The 19,604-nt window shown below is 42.2% G+C and overlaps 1 protein-coding gene across 2 annotated transcripts; it reads left to right on the forward strand.

Annotated features, from left to right (window-relative positions):
* The first annotated feature begins 18 nt into the window (after positions 1–18).
* ttc17 (tetratricopeptide repeat domain 17) lies at positions 19–15,936 on the forward strand. Of its 2 annotated transcripts, none has more exons than XM_061068069.1 (25): positions 19–209; positions 813–902; positions 1,603–1,772; positions 1,908–2,019; positions 4,386–4,517; positions 4,781–4,890; positions 5,013–5,160; positions 5,994–6,133; positions 6,542–6,702; positions 7,137–7,249; positions 7,405–7,557; positions 7,912–8,027; positions 8,344–8,500; positions 8,828–8,899; positions 9,100–9,324; positions 10,221–10,440; positions 12,213–12,326; positions 12,670–12,965; positions 13,068–13,221; positions 13,319–13,439; positions 13,741–13,900; positions 14,029–14,112; positions 14,249–14,368; positions 14,497–14,640; positions 14,776–15,936. In XM_061068069.1, the coding sequence occupies exons 1-25, from the start codon at positions 33–35 to the stop codon at positions 14,905–14,907; spliced, it is 3,621 nt and encodes a 1,206-aa protein (XP_060924052.1). In that variant the 5' UTR covers positions 19–32; the 3' UTR covers positions 14,908–15,936. The 2 variants fall into 2 exon arrangements, with proteins under 2 accessions (XP_060924052.1, XP_060924053.1); XM_061068070.1 differs by having other exon boundaries at positions 7,921–8,027.
* Positions 15,937–19,604: the final 3,668 nt, after the last annotated feature.

Here is a 19,604-nt window from a genome sequence, read left to right on the forward strand (position 1 = left end):
CAGCGAGTAGGGGCCACCGAAGACTAGAAAAGATGGCGGACCTCGGGAAAGCCTGTCCCGAGTCGTCGCCCTGTGGCGTCAGCTGTCCGCGGAGGGGACCGTGGTGCCGGGGGAGGCTCCTCGTCCTCCTCCTCTGCCTGCTCATGGTGGACTCCGGCGGGGCCACGACGCACTGGGTGGTCACGGAGGACGGGAAGATCCAACAGCAGGTCAACAGCTTAGCTAGCTTAGCATGTCCCCCCTCCCAGTGCTAGCTCGTACGTTAGGCGGCTAACTGTTTTGCTAGCATCAATACAACGGGGGTGTTTATTGTACGACTTTATCTCATTTGCTATTTGTTTAATTGAATTATTGTATTTGAAGTCAACGAGAGTCTTCTAATGGCGTCAGTGTTATTTCAAGAGTACGCGGGAATTTAGCCTGAATCGCCTCAAATCGGACGTTATCGTGTTCGGGGTCAAGATGACCGGAACATTCCAGGGCCCGTGTCATGTCAACGTCCGCTAACGACACGTTGTCATGAATACATCACAGATTGTGTTAGTGTGAGTCGGTGTCAGCTGTCAGGAAGCTGCCTCCCTTCAGTTCAGAGCTACAGACAAAGTGACAGATTTGACAGGTCGTGGATCAGCTGAGTTTTGCTTACCTGCAGTTTAGAGAGACGGGGATTCGAACCTGTGTCACGCCTGTTCGGGTTCCTCCACTTGGCCCTGGGATCCTCTGTTTTGTTTCAGGGGAACTCTGGTCATTGCCAGGATGTCATGTGTCATGTGCTCACTGTTAAAAATCTGTTTGTTTGTTTTTGGTTTCAGGTTGACTCGCCTTTGAATCTGAAGCATCCACACGACGTGGTGATCTTCATGAGGCAGGAGACTCGGGTGAACTACCTCAAGAAGCTGGAGGTTCGTTGGTTTCACTTTGACTGTGTTGACTATATATCCCCCCCCACCCCATGCCACCCAGCTCTCTTGGTTTCATGACAGTGTGAACAGCACAAGTCACATGGAAAGTCCTCTTTTCAAATCAGATCTTTCACAGGTGGTTTTTAAAATCAGATACAGATCAGGTTTATTTGAAACAGCCATGTGAACCGTTTCCAAATTCAGTCCAACTTTTACGTCACTCTACAGACAAACAAACATGGAAGACATCTGCAGTCTGGGTTTTTATTCATATCAAGAGACAAATGGAACCGTAAACACTCACATCTGTGGCCTCCATCATTATTACCGACTTCTTCTCTTTGTTGACTTCTGTACACGGCGTGCTGCGTGTGATGTCTTGTTATTCTTCTGCGCATGTGGGTCACATCAGGGCCATGACCAGTTCACATTGTAGGCAGATCCAGGCCACATTTCAAAAGATAATGTGACCAGCTACATAAAAGAATCAGATGTAGAATCAAATCAGAATTGAGAACTAAGCCGTGCAGTATGAACGTAGTGTTTGTCTGTGTCATGTGCAAGGATGTTGTTTAAGTTTCTGTCTGATCCTTCAGGTCGACCTTACCAACTCCAGAGATTTGCCTTTTTTACATTTTCTGTCCACTGCCCATTTCTTGTCCACACACTGACTGATCATCCTTGGTTTATTGCTCAACAGAAGCAGCTTGTGGCACAGAAAATTCACATTGAGGAGAATGAGGACAGAGACACAGGGCTGGAGCAGAGACACTACAAAGAAGATGCTGACTGCGTCATGGCTAAGGTTCCCCTGGGAGACCTGGACCTGTACGATGGAACTTATATCTCATTGGAGAGCAAAGACATCAGGTATGTTCCTCCTCAATAAAGCAACATTATTATTCTCACCTCTACAGTGTGTTTGTGAGGTGGATGTGGAGCTATTGAATGTCTAGTGTTTATTAATGATCTTGTCATCTGTAAACCATTCTCTCGTCCCTGCAGTCCTGAAGACTATGTGGAGCCGCGGACAGCTCTGCCTCCAGATCTAGAAAAGCCTGACTGCGCAAAAGTCTTTGAACTACCTTATAGTATCCATGCTTTCCAGCATCTCAGGGTGAGTGGAGGTCAAACCTGTCGATACAAAATAGAACTGACTCACATAAGCATCACACAGCGAATATTTTGTTAGAACTAGGGTTGCAAAATTCCGGGAATATTCAAAGTTGGAAACTTTCCATGGGAATTAACAGGAATATACGGGAATTAACGGGAATATACGGGAGTTAACGGGAATAAACTGGAAATGTTGTGGGTAATTTATACTAACTGTATTTACCTTTTCATATACAGACATAAATATAAACATTTTGTTTTGTCATAGGCTGATTTGAGCCCTGAGGAAACTTTGGGCACTTGACTATATGCTTCTGCATCTTTGTGTCATTCTGAACATAGGTCTTTGCACAGTATTTGCAGATGTACACAGCCTTTCCTTCTACATTGGATGGGGTGAAATGTCTCCAAACATGAGATAGTGCACGTGGCATTGTTCTGTAGAATGAGATGAGAAAAAAGTTTGTAAAAGAACACTAATGCAATGCCAGAGATATAAATAGTTAGCCAAACAATTGGAATAGTCTGTAAACATATTTTACAATTGATGGATAAATGAATGGAAATGGAAAGATGAACAGATGAACAATCCTCAATCAGCATGCTAATATATTTACCCAGTAATATCATGGAAACTTACCTGACTAGTCCTGCACTCTACAGCAGGCCTCAATAACCCTGTTATAGAGTGAAGGATGCTGGGAGTTATCTGTGCATGTGATGGAAGAATGCACAGTGGAGGGTTGAAACTCAACGTGCAGCGTGTGCTGCATTCCATACATCTTTAAAATAGAGTTTTGAATGATGTTTTTATTGCTCAGCGTTTAATTTGCGTATTTTTTTTTTTTTTTCAAAATTCCCGAGCTAAAGTTCCCACGGAAAGTTTCCGGAAATTTACCGGAAACTTTCCACCCCTTTGCAACCCTAGTTAGAACTAATATGGCAAAGTACCCCTCGGTTTCCTTTTAGAGGGGGAAGCACCTGAGATGTCGTTACATGTCCAGTGGAAGGTTTAATAGGATTCTGTCAGGTTTTTCTCATGCAAACATCCAATTGGGAATTTAATTTACTCTTAGTTTGGTTAAACATACTTTTTTCACCACAACACTCAATTAACAGTTTCAATTGAATATTATTTAAGGGGTTTAAGAACAGACACATACAGAGGATAATGAAATACAACTAGAATATGGGCTCGCAGTTTTAAAAAAAAATGGAATGAAGAATGCATACAAGTGATTATTCATATTAAACTTTGCCCTTACACTATCAGTTCTGGCTGGTTAGTGAAACTTTAGACCAGAGCACAGAAGACGAGATATTAAGTAGATATATATATATCTAATAATCTAATATATAAATAGTGATGCTAATTATTAAGTTCCTCAGTCAAGAAGGCTCAGCCAACTCTATCAAACAAAATGCAGTGTTGATTGTTTTAGTATTGCTTCAGTATTGACCCCGAGATCTTAATGGGAAATTCAGTCTAAAGAGCGATAGTGGAGGCAGCTGCGTGCCAATAGATTAGAGCACAGTCATCCAGTACTTAAAAAAAACAGTTTCAACCCTCCCTTTGTTACAGCAGAGCTCCAGACTACCTTTCCACTGTTGGCACTAGCACTGCCAACCTTTGTACCGAACACATGGTTGGTTCACACCCTTTTTCACTATGGTGTTAAGGACACAGAGTCACAGAAGAGGTTTCTAAGTTGTTTGAAATCACACCTATAGAGTATGAAACATGTCGTTGGCATAAGTTGGATTCACTCTCTGCCAGTTTTTCTCCACCTGTGTGATGTTGGATTTGAAAGTTGTGCAGCAGAGTTTCTCTTTCACTGTTTTATTGGCAGTGTTGAACTTGATGATTAATTTGCCCTGCTCTAATCTAACCACTGAAAGGAAGTGGATAGGGCGACTGTGATTCATATTAAGCACCTGTTTCTGCAGGTTTTCTGTTTCTTACTGTGGTTGTACATCTACAAAGTTAATGTTGATCCAGGACAAACAAGTTTCCAGCAATGGTCATACCTCATTACTTTTACATTATTCACACTGTTTCCCTGTCTGCACTATCATCATCAGTTAGATCGGAGTTGAGTCCTCTCATCGGCTCTCCCTCTCCTTATTTTGTTTTCTAAAATCACCAGCTGAAGAGTTCATCATCTTTAGAACCATCATCTTCAGTTGTAGATACATTTCAATTGTGTTCTTGAAAAGTCAATATGCTGTTTATCTACTTGTAAAATACCTTTCAGTTAGCTTTGCTGCCTGTTGACACTATTTGTGCACTACACAACAGGGATGTGGCCATTGTGATGACTGATCACATGTTAAAAGTAAGTGATTGTTAATATTTATCTGTTCCAGGGTGTTCAGGAAAGAGCAAACTTGACCTCCCCACTTCTTTCGAAGGAGGACCCCATTTTTATTGCACTGTCTCATATGATGGGCCGCAGTGTGGATGAGGTGGGCCACCGCATCCACCAAGGTTTAATGAGGGTAAGGTCTGCGGTACAGCTTTACCTCACAAAGCGACATCTTCTTTGTGGGAAAAATAGTACATACTCTATTCTGTAGCCAGAGGAGGAAATATTACCAACTGTCTGTGACTGCATGTGCGTTCGTACACCTGCATCACATTATTAACACATCGGTGAAGCTTAGTCCTAAGTTACAAGGCCTAAAAGTTAGGAGTTAGTCCTTTTTGAAGAAGTTTTAAATTAACTGTATGTGTGCTTGTGTTCATTGTCTGTGTTTTCTAGAATTCCTCCTCCTGGGTTTTATACAACATGGCGTCATTTTACTGGCGTATGAGGAACGAGCCTCAGAGAGCTGTGGACTGTGTGGTGCGTGCTCTGCATTTCTCCCCCAGGTACTTTGCTCTTTCCTGTTCATAAAACCCTCTGCATTGGTAAACTGTGCAATGTTATATGAGGCTGCTCACAGGTGTCCATGTTCTCATGTTCTGTGTGTGTGTGTGTGTTGTACTTGTAGGCAGCACAAGGATGTAGCCTTGGTCAACATGGCCAACATCCTGCACCGTGCCCATTTCTCAGCAGATGCTGCTATTCTCGCCCATGCTGCCCTCGATCTCACATCAGACCTCTTCACCAGCCACTACACCCTGGGCAACATTTATGCTGTAAGTCAAAGGGACTGCATTCAACTGCTCCAGAGCCTATTGTTATTAAACCCCACATGTACCTACTGGTTAATCAAATGGTTTACGGCATTCTATCACTATTGTTTTCTGAATTTGTTGGACTAATCTAAGGCCCAGGCCACACCGCCCACCTCACCTGTGTGCTATGGTCACAGAACATCTTGGTTTCCATTCAGTCAGTACCAGATGTGTGACTAAGGATTGGCTCGAGTCTGGAGTCTTGCACTTCATGCTGGATTTACACGAGTGACACTTCTCAGCAAATATAGACAGATCTTTGATAGTCACATTAACAATACATCAATCACGTAGTCGTCATGCACAGGTGAGGTAGGTAGTGTGGCCACGGCCTAACAACTTAGTTAAAGACTTTTTTTTATTCAACAAAGTGTGTCTTAAAACTTAATAACAGGAAGCTGAGTTTTCATTCTAACTAGTGAGACTGGAGCCCACAGAAAATGGATGTGTACCTAATGTACACAATGACAATGATTTTTACTCACCAGTTTTGCTAAAACACACAAACCAAAATTTAGTTGTCAGCTATTTCTTTTCTCACTGTGTTCTGACGATACAGTGTATTGCCTGCAAAGACTGAAAATAACATATGTCTGAAAGGACTCTATTAAATCTACAGGATTTTACAAAACTTATATTTATATTCCCATAGCTGTATACCAGTGTGTCATACTCACTGTTCATAATATTTGCTCAGTTTAGTTGTTTTATGACACATTGATTGATTGAATCAATCAAATCTGTGTTTGACCTCTGCCATATCCATGACTCCTCTTCCACTGCTGTCTAACCAGATGCTCGGGGAATACAACCACTCAGTGCTGTGTTACGAGCAGGCACTGCAGGCCCACCCGGGCTTCGAGCAGGCCCTGAGAAGGAAGCATGCTGTGCTCTGTCAGCAGAAGCTGGAGCAGCGACTGGAAGCCCAGCACAGGTAGACGAGCACTGAAAGGATAAACAATCAGCTCACAAGTATGGTGTTTAATCCTGAACATTCTTTTGTCTTTCTTTTCACTTTTACTTCTATTTATTAGTTCTCTACAATTGAGCTTGTTAGTTTGTGAGCAGGTTTAAGTACCTAACGCTCTCCTCTATATTTCCGATTGAACAATGAGGATTTCCACCGACAGTGGCTTGCAAGAACAATCTCAGAGTTTCAGTGTGTGATTTCTCTTTTTTCCACAATTTGAAGAAGTCGGTGTGTAAGAAACAGGAAAGCACCCAGAGCTGGCAGAGAGTCAGTGTTCCGTTCATGAATGCAGTGGATCTATTTGCAGATACCCTGCATTGTATTTCTGCCAACAGCCCTGTATTTCCTGTCCTCATTTTCCTGTATTTATAGGTCCCTGCAGCGAACGCTGAATGAGCTGAAGGAGTACCAGAAGCAGCACGACCACTACCTTCGCCAGCAGGAGGCACTGGACAAACACAAGCTGCTGCAGGAAGAGCAGATCCTGCGCAACATTATCCACGAGACCCAGATGGCCAAGGAAGCCCAACTTGGTATTATGCCACACACGGCAACGACACCAGGGCATGATAGAGCTGAGAGCAGGTGTACAAGAAGTGTACTTTTTTTCCGGATATAGTCATTTATATTTTCAATATACTAAATTGCAATAGACGAAGAAAAGTTTGTTTTACAAAAAAAAACATGTTGACTTTTGCTGGATGTGATTTTAGAATTTTCTTTTCTAAAAAAATTGTATTTATAAATAATTATAAGTGAGAAAATTAAATGATGGATATCAATTTTAAGAAGGGGAGGGACTCAAGATGAATGTGACTTTATGAAAAAGAGAAGCATTATTTTACTAGAAAAGATGTATTGTCACTTTACCGAAGCTTTAATCTTCATGCTCATCAGTTCATACACATCCTCCTTTTGATTGTGAAGCATGAAGCAGCACCTGAGTATTGTGTGTCATGTGCTCCAGGGAACCACCAGATGTGTCAGCTGGGTCAGCAGCAGCGCAGCCTCTACTGCCCCTTTGACCTGCCTGTGCGCTATCACCGGGGGGATCTGTTTGAAAACGTCCACTATGTCCAGGTGAGTCTGGCATATATTAAACAGTACGACAGTAATTAGCTTTCAGTGGATATTTATAACTGGAAGCAATGAAAAGAACAACTTTTATTTTTCCAAACACAAACGAGGAAAATTTCTGCTTCTCAGCTCTTTCTGTTTTGTCTCTTTGTTCTCAGTTTGGAGAGGAGGTGTCTGTGGCGTCCAGCGTCGCCCTCGTGTCCGAGAGGAACTCAAACCAGACAGCAGCCAGTCCGCAGCTTCATCCCTCTGTCTCTGGAGACCAAGATCCTGCCGCTGCCCTGTGGGGCAGCCGTCAGGATTACACACAGGTAAGATGAGAGCTGCGTGCAAGTGGAGAGTCCGCCATCATATCGATGATACCAATGCAAATGCACACTCAACAAATTTCAGAGACCATATTGGTCAAACAAGGTAATTTGAATCTAAGTAGCTGTGCCATCACATTTAGTCTTGCAGATAAATATTAGGGGAGTCAAAAAAAGTTTATATAAAAAGATATTGCCTTTGCAAACATTAGATGGAGGAAATTGCAATAAGACAAACACAAATCCCTGCAGAAGATTTGTTATTTCTTCCATTTTTGTTTGGTTTGCTTATGTACTCTTGATAATGCTGAAAATAGACCTTGGACAGCAAGAGTTGCTAAACTGTATTTGCCTTAGGACATTCAGAGGATGCTGTGGCCTCAGAGGACTGACTGTAATCATGAGTACCCAAGTGTCCCCCCCGCTCACCTGCTCCCGACCTTTTTCCTTCCACCTGAAACTCAAGGCCTCAGGTCAGTGCACATTACTGAATTCGGATATTTTGTGGGCAACATGTAGGAGCATAGCTTCATTCCACTTAAGTTAGAAGTTCCTCAGAGGCCCTGTTAATACCTGCAGTTAAAGGTTGTGCTTATGTTGGCTTTTAGGGGAACGTATTGACAGATATGTGTGTTAAGAACTGTCCACTTCTGTTTGGATCACCCAAAATGCATTTTGATGCCAGATATGCATAGGGCCAGAGTCATAAAATAGAAGCACCTATCAAAGGATAAATGAGCAAATGGCAAGTTTGTGTCAATCTGACTTTGTTTAATTGTGCATATTCAGCCCAGTGGCATCACTTCTCTATGGAAAGAGCAGTCCTCCTCAGACTGTAGCTCTGCCGGACTGTGGTCCCATCCCTCAACCATATCCCGCCCTCCTGCCAGCCTCACTAGACTGGCCGCTCGAAGAGAAGGAGCTGCCAGATCCCTTTGCCTCCCAGGTACCTGTCTGAGTGTGTGTGTGGTTTGAATAGGAAAGTGAGTGAGATAGACGCACACCATGAGCACAAAGTTTGATTGTTCCTTCACTTTGTATCTCTGTGTAATTTACTGGTGTGGATTAGTTTGGAAAACAAATGTTTACCCCCATGTATTTTCCAAAATACAATTCTGAGTTTCTATAAAGAAGTTTCCTGGTGTTTGGAGCAGCCAGCCAAGTGTATAAAAATAAAGTTGTTATTATTATTAAACATGAACACCAAGACTGCAAATGTTATGACATTTTGAAGTTGGAAATTTGTAGGAACCCTGTGTGTGTGTGATTTCAGATACTGCAGCTACGCAGTGGAGGATGGACACTGGAGCAGATTGGCTCCAGAGTTGCTGAAGTAATGAAGCAGGTGAGAGATCCTCTGTTCTCGTAGCACAATCATTTTAATCCCTCCACAAATTAAAATAACTTGAATCCGCAGAAAGTGGCGCAACTATTGAATGGGACTTTACAATATATTACTAACTCAATCGTGAATCACTCCTACCACTGTGCTCCCAGTTCAAACCAGCTTCAGTCGCTAACAGAAGTTTGTTTGTATATGTTTAGGCCACTATACCCCGCTGGCTGGTCCACAATGAGGCAGCTCTTTTCTGGCGGGCCAAAGGCAATGGCAGCCGTGCCCTCCAGTGCCTGCGCCAAGTGTTGAGCTCAGCTCCGCCTTCCCACCGCCACTTGCCCCTCACCAACGCTGCTAACCTGCTGCTACACCACGGCTTGACCACCCACGCACAAACACTACTGGAGCAAGCATTGGCACTTAATCAATCAGAGGTAAATGCACACTGGGAAACAACTTGCTGGGTTTCATCGTCTCAGAGTTCCTCACATACACTGTATTACCTGCACTTTACACTCTACTCACACGTGAGCTGCTGTTTGTGGTAAAAAACAATATCATGTCACAGTCGTGAACCAGTATTGATAAAATCCCAAGAAGATCATAGTAGTATCAGACTTGTGATGATCTTGCTGTATGGGCACCTATAAACAGATTTTTTTACTCATCAGAATTATATTTAAACAGAAATCTGAATATTGAGCTCTTTATTTCACTGTGCATGGTTATGCAAAGATACTCTGGCCTGTGTTCGCAGGTGTCTTTGCCCACAGTCACTACCAACTATACTACCAGGCACAAAAGATTTATTTGAATGCTGTGTCTTGCAGGAATGTTGCCGTCTTTTTGTAGGGGCAACATATTGAACTTTTCGTCAATTCAAATTGTACAGGATGAAGTTATATTGTGTCAAAAAAGCACTCATCATCTCGGGCTGATTTCAAGAAAATGAATTTAGTAGACCGCAGATTGTTCACAACCCTACAGATTATCTGAAGAAGAGGTGTTGAGTCAGCACGGACTGAAGTAGATAAGAAACATTTCCAAAACCTTGTTAAATCAAGCCTTGAAGAAAACATACCCTTTAAGAGGTAAAAGCCAAGGACGTGGTTATGTGTAAACATAACAATCCATAACCACAGGTGGAGAATACATGTAAAAACTGAAGAGTCATTTATAAGACTATACTCAATCTCCATAAACTTAAACTTTGTTCTTTCAGTTTTTGGAAAATATGCAGATACTTTGTTTTGTCCATTTGTCTGTTCACACTGTTCATGTGCGTTTCCCATCAGCTAATGTTCCTTTTGTTTTGTTTTGTTTTCCTCAGCCTCACACTCTGCTCAGCCTGGTGAGCGTGCACTTGGCCCAGGGCAACGTGACAGGTGCTCTGGCCTTGTTCCGCCACACTCTGGTGACGGCCCTGTCCTCCTCCTCTTCCTTCTCATCCTTAGCCGGCTGTGAGCAGTGTCGCTCCAGCCTGCCTCTGCTGCGCTGTCTGCAGTTTTACCCCTTCCTTTACAATCTCTCACACCGGCAGTCCTGCCCACGTGAGTAACTCACACACACAGGCAAAGCGTCCAAATCTCGTACATTTAAGGGATCTTTTTTCTAGATTGACTACTTTTAAAGTTACATAGAAATTTTTGTACGGGGGAGTTTTTAAAGAAAGCTTTGCCTGTCAAGACCTCGAGTCTGAACAATTAAGTCATTATCAACCTTTCATAGAAGCTACTGCAGTTCCCATGTTTATGTTTACCGATATAAATACATAATTTTAAGGAATAGATACTGCAGAAAGTATTTGCATTTATTTGCATATGGTATGTAAAACAATATTTATTTTTGATTCAAGATCGATATATTTGTTTATATATATTAAGTCTAATGAGTGAACATTGTTTGTTGCTCTTGTCTTTTCATAAATACCTGAGCTTTGCATCAGAACGTTTTACACATCCTGGAAACAAATCACTGACTTGTATTGCTCACAGGATGCATAAAAGATGTTGTGTGTTCTGAATATTGAAATATTTTAAGATATCCATATGGGTGAAAACATATTTAAGTGCAATTTATCCAGAACCAGACACTCTGTTTTTGTATTTATATTTATATTTTTTCCATATATATATTTATAGTTTGTTTTGTTTGGGTCTAGCTCTTCCAGTTTGGTAGATCGAACTGAAAATTTGCCGTAGACTCAAAGCGCACTCGCTCTGGGCCTCACGCTCAGAACTCTGTTGTCCCTCGGAGCTGCGAGAAACAAGTAGTATGTTCTGATGTGCACAGAGGCTGCATCTGCTTCTTTATTCATATCAGTGGGAGTGAAGAGAAAAGTGCTTTGAAGTGGAGAAATTTTGCCACTCAATAATTTAAGCTGCAGAAAATAGCTGATGCCAAATATAGAAGGGTCTATATTTTATTCTCCAAAGCTAAATATTGCTCCTACAAAGCACGCCGGGTACATGAGGTCACAAAAGCGATCATAAAACACACACCCACGCCCAAATTGTTATAGTGGCTGCAGGTCCTCCCACATGTTTGATCCTTTTAGCAGTATTGTTGGTTGTGGGGGAAAAAAAACAAAATATCAAACATAGGTCGTAATCCTGGTTTGACGTAAACAACTACACCTGAGAACCGGCTCCTTGTGGCTTCTTGTGTTTCCTCGATCCTTTAAAATGAACAAACGGAAAGAGCCAACATTATGACATAGCCCAATTAAAAGCAGTAATCAACAAAAACTCCACAGCTCGGCACAATAACAGTAAAAAATATTGTGGACCAGCTAACAAACAATTACAAATGCCATATACAGCTGCTACAATAAGACCATTCTTACAATGCTGCAGTGTCACGAGGTATAATCCACAACAGAGCATGTTAACATCATTTTATATTATCAAAAGCTGCACCTGGCATAAGAACATTTAAATAAATATTATAATAAATAATAGATACTGTACATACAACTATTTTTGTGGCTACTAATGAAGCGCGGAGATCTAATGTTTTCCTGACAGCTCTCCTCATGTTGAGAAGTTTAAAAGTAAATTTCCAAACTGCCTCAGTAACTTCTCTGTTGATTACCTGTTACATAATTCAACACACATGAGTGGGAGTCTCAGAATATTTATTTAGTTCCAGATTTACAAATGTACTTGTAAGCATCACTTTCATATCTATGAACACACAGAAAAGTGTTTGGGAATACATTGGACATTTGTGCTTTGCACACAATTGTCTGGATTTTGTGTAATATGTGATCTCTACTGTCGTGGAGAGATTTGGAGTTATAGTTTTTCCTTTGTTGCTCCAGAGGGCGCTGCCTGCTTGGCTGAGGAGGAACTTGGGATCCAGCTGGAGGAATGGGAGGAAGAGAAGCAGGACGCTCCGGCCATTGCTGCAATGGAGGACTCCTTACTCTTTGAGAGTAAGATATGATGATGATATTATCAAACATGCAAGAAAAGTTTGCAGCTGTAAAGAGAGTTCGGTCCAATGAAGTTGTTACGAAGTGGATCTTTATTTCCCCATGTGGCACAAGCTTCCTTTCCCTTCATAGATTTCAGACCACTGACGCACATGATGACAATTTCATATTTTGGGCACACTGTGGATTAATCTAGTTTATTTCCCCTTTTTTAAAATTTTATAAAAGTTGACTCAATTTGTTTCTCTGTAAAACAAAGTTTCTGTTCTACTCAGTTTGATGAATTTCCCTGCAGCTCGACACCACTCTAACAAAACTCCCTTCTTTCTCACGACCCCTCCAGAGGTCATCCTGGACAGTAATGGCTCCGGTGAAACAGCTGGACAGCTCCGGACTTCTCCTTCTGTCTCCGGAGCGAATAAAATGGCCGCCCCGTTCGGAGGCGGCGCGGTGGAAGGCGAGGAGGAGTGGCAGCTGAAGGAGGACCTGATCGGAGCGTTTGAGGGAGCGCTGGATGTCGGAGGCAAACGAGGGGACCTGCGAGGTATCCGGGTGCTAAAGAATGACCGAGTCATGGGTACCCGCGCCGGGGGGGGGCCCTGCTTTGGGAACTGTGAAGACGACGAGGGAGCAGAGTGGGTAAGAGTGGAGGAGTGTGACTCTTAAACACCAGGCTCCCTGTAGATATGAGTGTAAATAATTGAAGTGTGTATAGCTGATTGTTTTGCTGGTGTTCCTCAGATCACCTTCCAGGTGAAGCGGGTCAGGAAGGCGAAGGTCGATGGGACCGAGGGTGTTTCCGGCTCTGACGACAGCCAGAACCTGGAGTCTCTGCCTGGAGGACACTCTGTCCTGGAGATCAGCGGGCCAACTATACCATCGCCCGGCCCTTCAGGTGCAGCATACACCTCCATTCCATACATATCAGGCATCGAGCTGCTGGACTTCACCCGACTGAGAGAGAGGCCTTTGTGGTTTTGTGTGTTGTGCAGGTCGATGGAGGGACTACACAAGTCTTGGCTGGCCGGGACCGGAGGAGTGCCAGCGGACACGCAGGGTAGACCTCACCACTGTAGCTAGCACCTGGTTGGCTGTTTCTGCCAAGAACATCGAGTAAGACCCTGGTTTCTCATTATCACTTTGAATTCAGTAGATGCTGAAGTATGCAACATAGTTGATGAGATTCCATAGATATATTCACACATGTTTGATTTCTCTCAGGCAGTCTTGCATTTCACATCTAGACTTCCCTCCCTTGAGCAGTGGGTCAATAGTTCAACTCCCTGCCCGACTTCTAACCGCATGTCATCCCCCCCTCATTCTGTCTCTCTCTCTTACTCTATCGCTCTGTTTCCTGTCTCTCCCCACTGTCCCTATTTGAAATAAATATACATTTGTCTTTATTTCTTTTCAGCATCACCGAACACATAGACTTCGCCACTCCGCTCCAGGAGCCGGCAGCTGAACCTTTATGCAACGCCAACCTCGCCGCCAGCATGCACACCCTGGACCACCTGGCAGGCGTGGCCAATCGCGCCGCCATACACTACACCGGGGAGAGTCAACTGCGTGAGGTAAAGTCAGGATAATGTGAACTAACAATTCTCAGGAGGAAAAGAGAGCTTCAACTGGATACCACAGGAAATAACCAGTGCTGCTCCACTCCTGAGTCTCACCCGTGTCTTCTTGTCCTCGTCCACAGGTCCTGCAGAACCTCGGCAAAGATAAGTTCCCCCCCCAGTCCTTTGAGCAGGTGGGAACACGTATCGCTAAAGTGCTGGAGAAGGTGAGTGCTCTGGTAGATCCAGTTTGCTAGAAACAACTACTTTTAAATCCTTTATGTTTGTACAACAGCAAAGATTGAATAGATTAAATTAGCAGTATGTGACTTTACATTCTATCTTTAATCCCTGAAACTACAGAACCAGACATCCTGGGTTTTATCCAGCATGGCTGCTCTGTACTGGAGGGTCAAAGGTCAAGGCAAGAGGGCTATCGACTGTCTACGTCAGGCTCTGAACTACGCCCCCCATCACATGAAGGCAAGTTTCAATTCAGCTCTTCCAAAACACTTACAACCTACATAGTACTCACACAGAATAAAGTGTTGTTTTAAATATATAAATAATAATTTGTATTCTCTCTTCTTTCCTCCTGAATTCTAAACTAGGATGTGCCCCTCATCAGCTTGGCCAACATCTTCCAGAACGCCCGGCTGTGGGACGACGCCCTGACGGTCGCCCGCATGGCCGTAGAGATCGCTCCGCACTTCGTGGTGAACCACTTCACCCTCGCCAACGTCTATATAGCGATGGTAAGGCCTTAGTACCTGGTCCTCATTTGTCTCCTTGTGGTGAAGTTAACCCTGTGCAACAGCAGAAAGTCAAAGCATTGATCAGGCAGTAGTCCCGGGTCGACTCGATGACGTGCTTGTGTTTCCTCACCGCAGGAGGAGTTTGAGAAAGCCATGCGCTGGTACGAATCCACTCTGAAGCTGCAGCCGGAGTTCGCCCCGGCCAAAGATCGACTCAGAACCATCCAGTGTTACCTGCTCACCAAGAGGGAACGGCGCCAGCCCTAAACCACGATTCCAGTCCGAAACCAGTACCCCTGATACCAGTACCCCTGATACCAGTACCCCTGATACCAGTACCCCTGATACCAGCACCCCTGATACCAGTGCCCCTGATACCAGTACCCCTGATACCAGTACCCCTGATACCAGTACCTGTGCTCATACACTACCAGATACAGAACAAACATACAGACACACACACACACACACACACACACACTTATCTGAAGACCACTGATAATTTACACTAATAAAAGTGTAAGAAACAAATGTGGTTAAAGATGAGGTTTCAATATTCATCCTGACATGTATATCTTCTTCTCTTTGAGATCTGTCCTCAGAAAGAAGTAGGTCTGAAATGTCACAGAGAAACTGTAGATAATTTTACCCCTGAACATATTTCAAATAGTTCTTGTTCTCGAGTCAAGTTAAGACTCAAACTCCTTCAAGGATCCAGATTTACAGTTAATTCTGCTTTAATTTGAGCTCAATCGGTTCTAATTTGAAGAATAAATCTCACTGTCGTCTTCAAGAAGACATTTTAGCATCTGAAACAAAGGGAAATATAGTTTTTTTTTGTTCTCAAGGAGCAAACGCACTACATCCTGGACATGTCATTTTAATTTGATGTTTAAATTGGGATTATTTTTTTTATGGAAAATGATAAACCGTATTCGCTTCAATGTTTTGCTGAGATGGTTAGGAATGTGCTCCTCAGCTCGGAGGTTAAATGAGACGAATTGAATAACCCCTCGTTACTTCTGCCTCATAACATGGACGGGAATTCTCTTTTTTTTTGCACTTTTTTTCTATATCATTCCTATTTATATGGGACCTACAAACAGATTTTTTGCTCCAAGCTAATTTAAATACAGAAGAAAGAAGAAAATGAAATATGCTATTACATGTGCTTCTTAACTTATGGAAATCGTCCGGCAGGAAAAGGATTTGCCATTGAGCAGCTGTTTAAAAAAAAACCTAAAGTGGAATCTGTATTAAATGTACAGTATTAAAGGCAACGTGTGGATTTCATCAGTTTATTTCTCTGTGTCGGTTCTTTGTCTCTTGAGGAATAAAAAAAAAAACTGTTTAGATTTGTTGAACTTTAAATTAAACTGTGAATCTATATTTTACATCCACATGAAATTAATCCACGATTTAAAAACTTCATAGAAACAAATACAACTGCAGTATTTTTAATTTAGTAGAGATTATAAAACCGACCCAGTGGTGGCACTGTCCAACTTTTTAAGAATTGCTTCTTACTGAAAACCAACTGTTCTGACAGACATATTTACATCCAAGCCTCTTCTGACAGGATAAAGAAATGAAATTATTACAATTTACAAGTATTTCAACGTAAAATATACAAAGCAGGTCACGTTCGGGTTTGTAAATTGAAATTCATATTATTTTGAATTTGACTTGGTTTACTGTCTTGAAAGCTTTTAAAATAGTCAAAACGTGAATGGTTACTACTGGTTAAGTTTGTGCTCATCCAGTTTCACACAAACTCTTTTAATAAAAGAGCATCATACATCCCTTGATTTTATAGCATCACATAACTAACACAAATACAAACAGACTTATCAGGTGTATGAAATCATGAACATACACCAGTGAGATAATAACGACCCAAAAGAAAGGTATGAAAAATGTATTTGACGTATACTTTTATTTTCTGCTGTCTCGCAGGAGGCTGGGTTTACGACCTGTACTGCAGGCAGCCACCAGGGTGTGATCACGGTGTTTTGGCTTCACTCAGAAGATCTAAATAATTCAAGATAATTTCTATTTTTCCAGTCAATTACACACTATAAAAACAGATTTTTTTGACAGTCAATAACAGCCTTGGATTTTACCCTTCATAAGACGTGATGTATGTTGTCACGTGAGTTTGTGTGAAGTATTAAAACTAGAGTTTAGAAACTGCAGCTTGAATCGACTGTGCCTGCAGTGAGGTGGAGCCTGCAGACAATGAGCGCACACGACCGAAGCAATTCAGCAACTGTGATGCTGCAGCAGAATCGACAACAAGATACTCATGGATTTTTACACCTTAGTCCAGAGTCAATTTTTTTAAAGCTTCAATTAAAACTTTTCACCTCTTGCCAAATCTAATCTCAACTATATTCACATGTGGAATAACCTTTCGTCCAAAATCTGCTTCAACTCACAGGTGAGCTTCCCAAAGAGTCAAACATCACAACACATCAATCTTAGATGAAGATGTTGATGTTTTTTGTTTCCTCACCTTAACAACATGAAACACATGCAACAGTACAGATTTATACCTTTTTACTTCTACCGCTTTTTGAAAACTACAGCCCTGAAAAGTGATTTTATCTTTGCTTTCACAGCACTTTACAAAACAAGTGACTTTACTTCCTGTCTCATAAATGTTTAAAGCAATAAACGCGGGACACATTAATTAAAACCTTGCAGTTCGAAGCTGTTTATTTTAATGAGATTGGCGAGTCGGCTCGGAGCAGCAGCAGCAGCTAACTGAAGATGGAACACTGTGTCCGTCCGTTCAGACACAAAACAAAGAAAGTGCAACCCCATAGTACCCGTGTGAAACAGCACTTTCTTTTTTTTTCTGCAGCCTCTTTTCCTTTTTTTCTCGCTCTTTAAATTGCAAGAACTAAAAATGGCTCACGCACAGTGCAGCGAGCTATTTTTAGCCTCCCGTGAAGGAACAAGATGGATGCAGAGGAGCTGACGTGTATGCACAGACTCCTATAAATACAAGCACAACACATGAGAGAGCAAATTTGCATCCCACCATCCCCCCCACCCCCCCCCCGCCCCCCCAGAGCCTCCACCACTGAGGACAAACGCTGCTGTTGCTGCTGCTGCTGTTGCTGCTGCTGCTGCATCACTAATGGACATTATTTATCGGGAGCTGCTTTGGTCTATTCCTGTGCAACCGAGCCCCACTCCCAGCTCTGTTTGGGAATGTTTCTCAATGAATAATTGACTGGAGCGGTATTTTTGACCGGCCCCGTCTTGGGTGCAGTTTATAAATAGCTCATGTGTAGCAGAGCGTGCGTGGATTTGCCAGGGGCGTCGGGGGCCTGGGAGTAGGAGCCCTGTTATGTAATAGGCATGTGAGTTGGCACACCACAGAGACACTGCATTGAATGGGTGTGTGTGTGTGATGCTCTGCTCCCATTGAGTGTTTTCAGAGTGATAGTAGAGTGATAGTAGACTCACTGGTCCTTTGGTAAATCTGATTGTGTTGCTGCATGCACCTTGTACATATTCAAATTATTCACTTGAGGTTTATTCGCAGAAATTAGAATATCGACTGAATAAACAGTTTCACATCTACAAACCAGCATCATCACGATACAATTGAGCTTCTAATATGTATTTAAGTCTCTATTATTGATTTACATGAAACTAGAAAAGCAAATATTGCTGTTGACGTAGACCTGGTGTTGTAAAAATACAGTGAGACACTATAACAATCCCATACGATCGCTTGTAAATAATAGGCAAATGTTATAACAATGAATTATTATATTATTTGTGAAACACACTTTCTTAAAAGTTCCCTTTCCTCTGATGCAGCCTTGTGTTGACATATTCAAGTCAACAACTTTATCTGTGTTTGTGCCGGTCAGGCAAACTCACCGCGGCTGAATATAGTAACACTGAATGGATGTTGTTGCAGGATGTTATATAATAGTAGTGAATTTCCTACATGGGCATGAAAGGAGGAGGCTATTTTGAATCCACGGTGATGTAAGACTGGATCAAGATCTCAACGCACACGCAGGGGAAGGAATGTGAGTTTATGTGAATGAGGTTGCGTCTCATGTGTGGTGTCGACCTGCAGCACGAACATCCGCGTGTGTTGACGTGTGATCATGTGATGATGTCGGAAGCTGGCTCCTCGGCTGCTGCAGCAGAATAACACCGGACCTGTTTATTTAAATTACACATTATTCCTTTAAAAATCATTATAGTATGAAACCAGAAGGAGATAATAAAATGTAATTGCATGATATACACTAAACAATCAAACATCATGTCAAGTAGGCAGTTTGAGTATTTTGATATGTACATGGGAGTTTTCATCTCACCAAACATACAAGGCTGCATATTCTCACTATAGTAAAAATTTAAATACGAGTGTTTCTCTGCATTGAATCGGTTTGGATCTAGATTTTTGCATTTGTGGTCGAAGTCGTTCGTCTGAAGAACTCATGAGGTAAAATCCTATTTTCTTCATTTGCACTTGTTCCTTTTGTCCAGATTTCTTCTAAATCCTCTCCTCACATGCACAGAGCCTTCTTCCTGTAGCTTGAATTCATAAAGGATATTCAGTGTGTTTCTCTTTTTAAGTTCAGTGTGAAAAGAATAGTATGTGTGTGTGGGATTCATGGATTCAGCATCACAATGCCTTCTTGAAGTCTCCTCTTCTCGTCCTCTTCCTGCAGCGTCAATTAGATACTTCAGGTTACTATGTTACTTGGATGGGCGAATGTAAGACTGCAACTAAGTTATTATTTCATTATCAACTAATCCATTTATTCATCAATTATCTGTATTGCTTCTCCTTTGCAAACTCAAGCTTCAAACCCAGAACCTTCTGGCTGTGAATCAACTGCTGCCCTTATTAACTTGTCTGCTATATTGGTATTTCAACCATTTATCAATTTGTGTTTAGTCTGAAACATTTAAAAGAAATATGT

The sequence above is a fragment of the Limanda limanda genome, chromosome 3 (genome assembly GCF_963576545.1).
Source record: "Limanda limanda chromosome 3, fLimLim1.1, whole genome shotgun sequence".
Taxonomy (NCBI): domain Eukaryota; kingdom Metazoa; phylum Chordata; class Actinopteri; order Pleuronectiformes; family Pleuronectidae; genus Limanda; species Limanda limanda.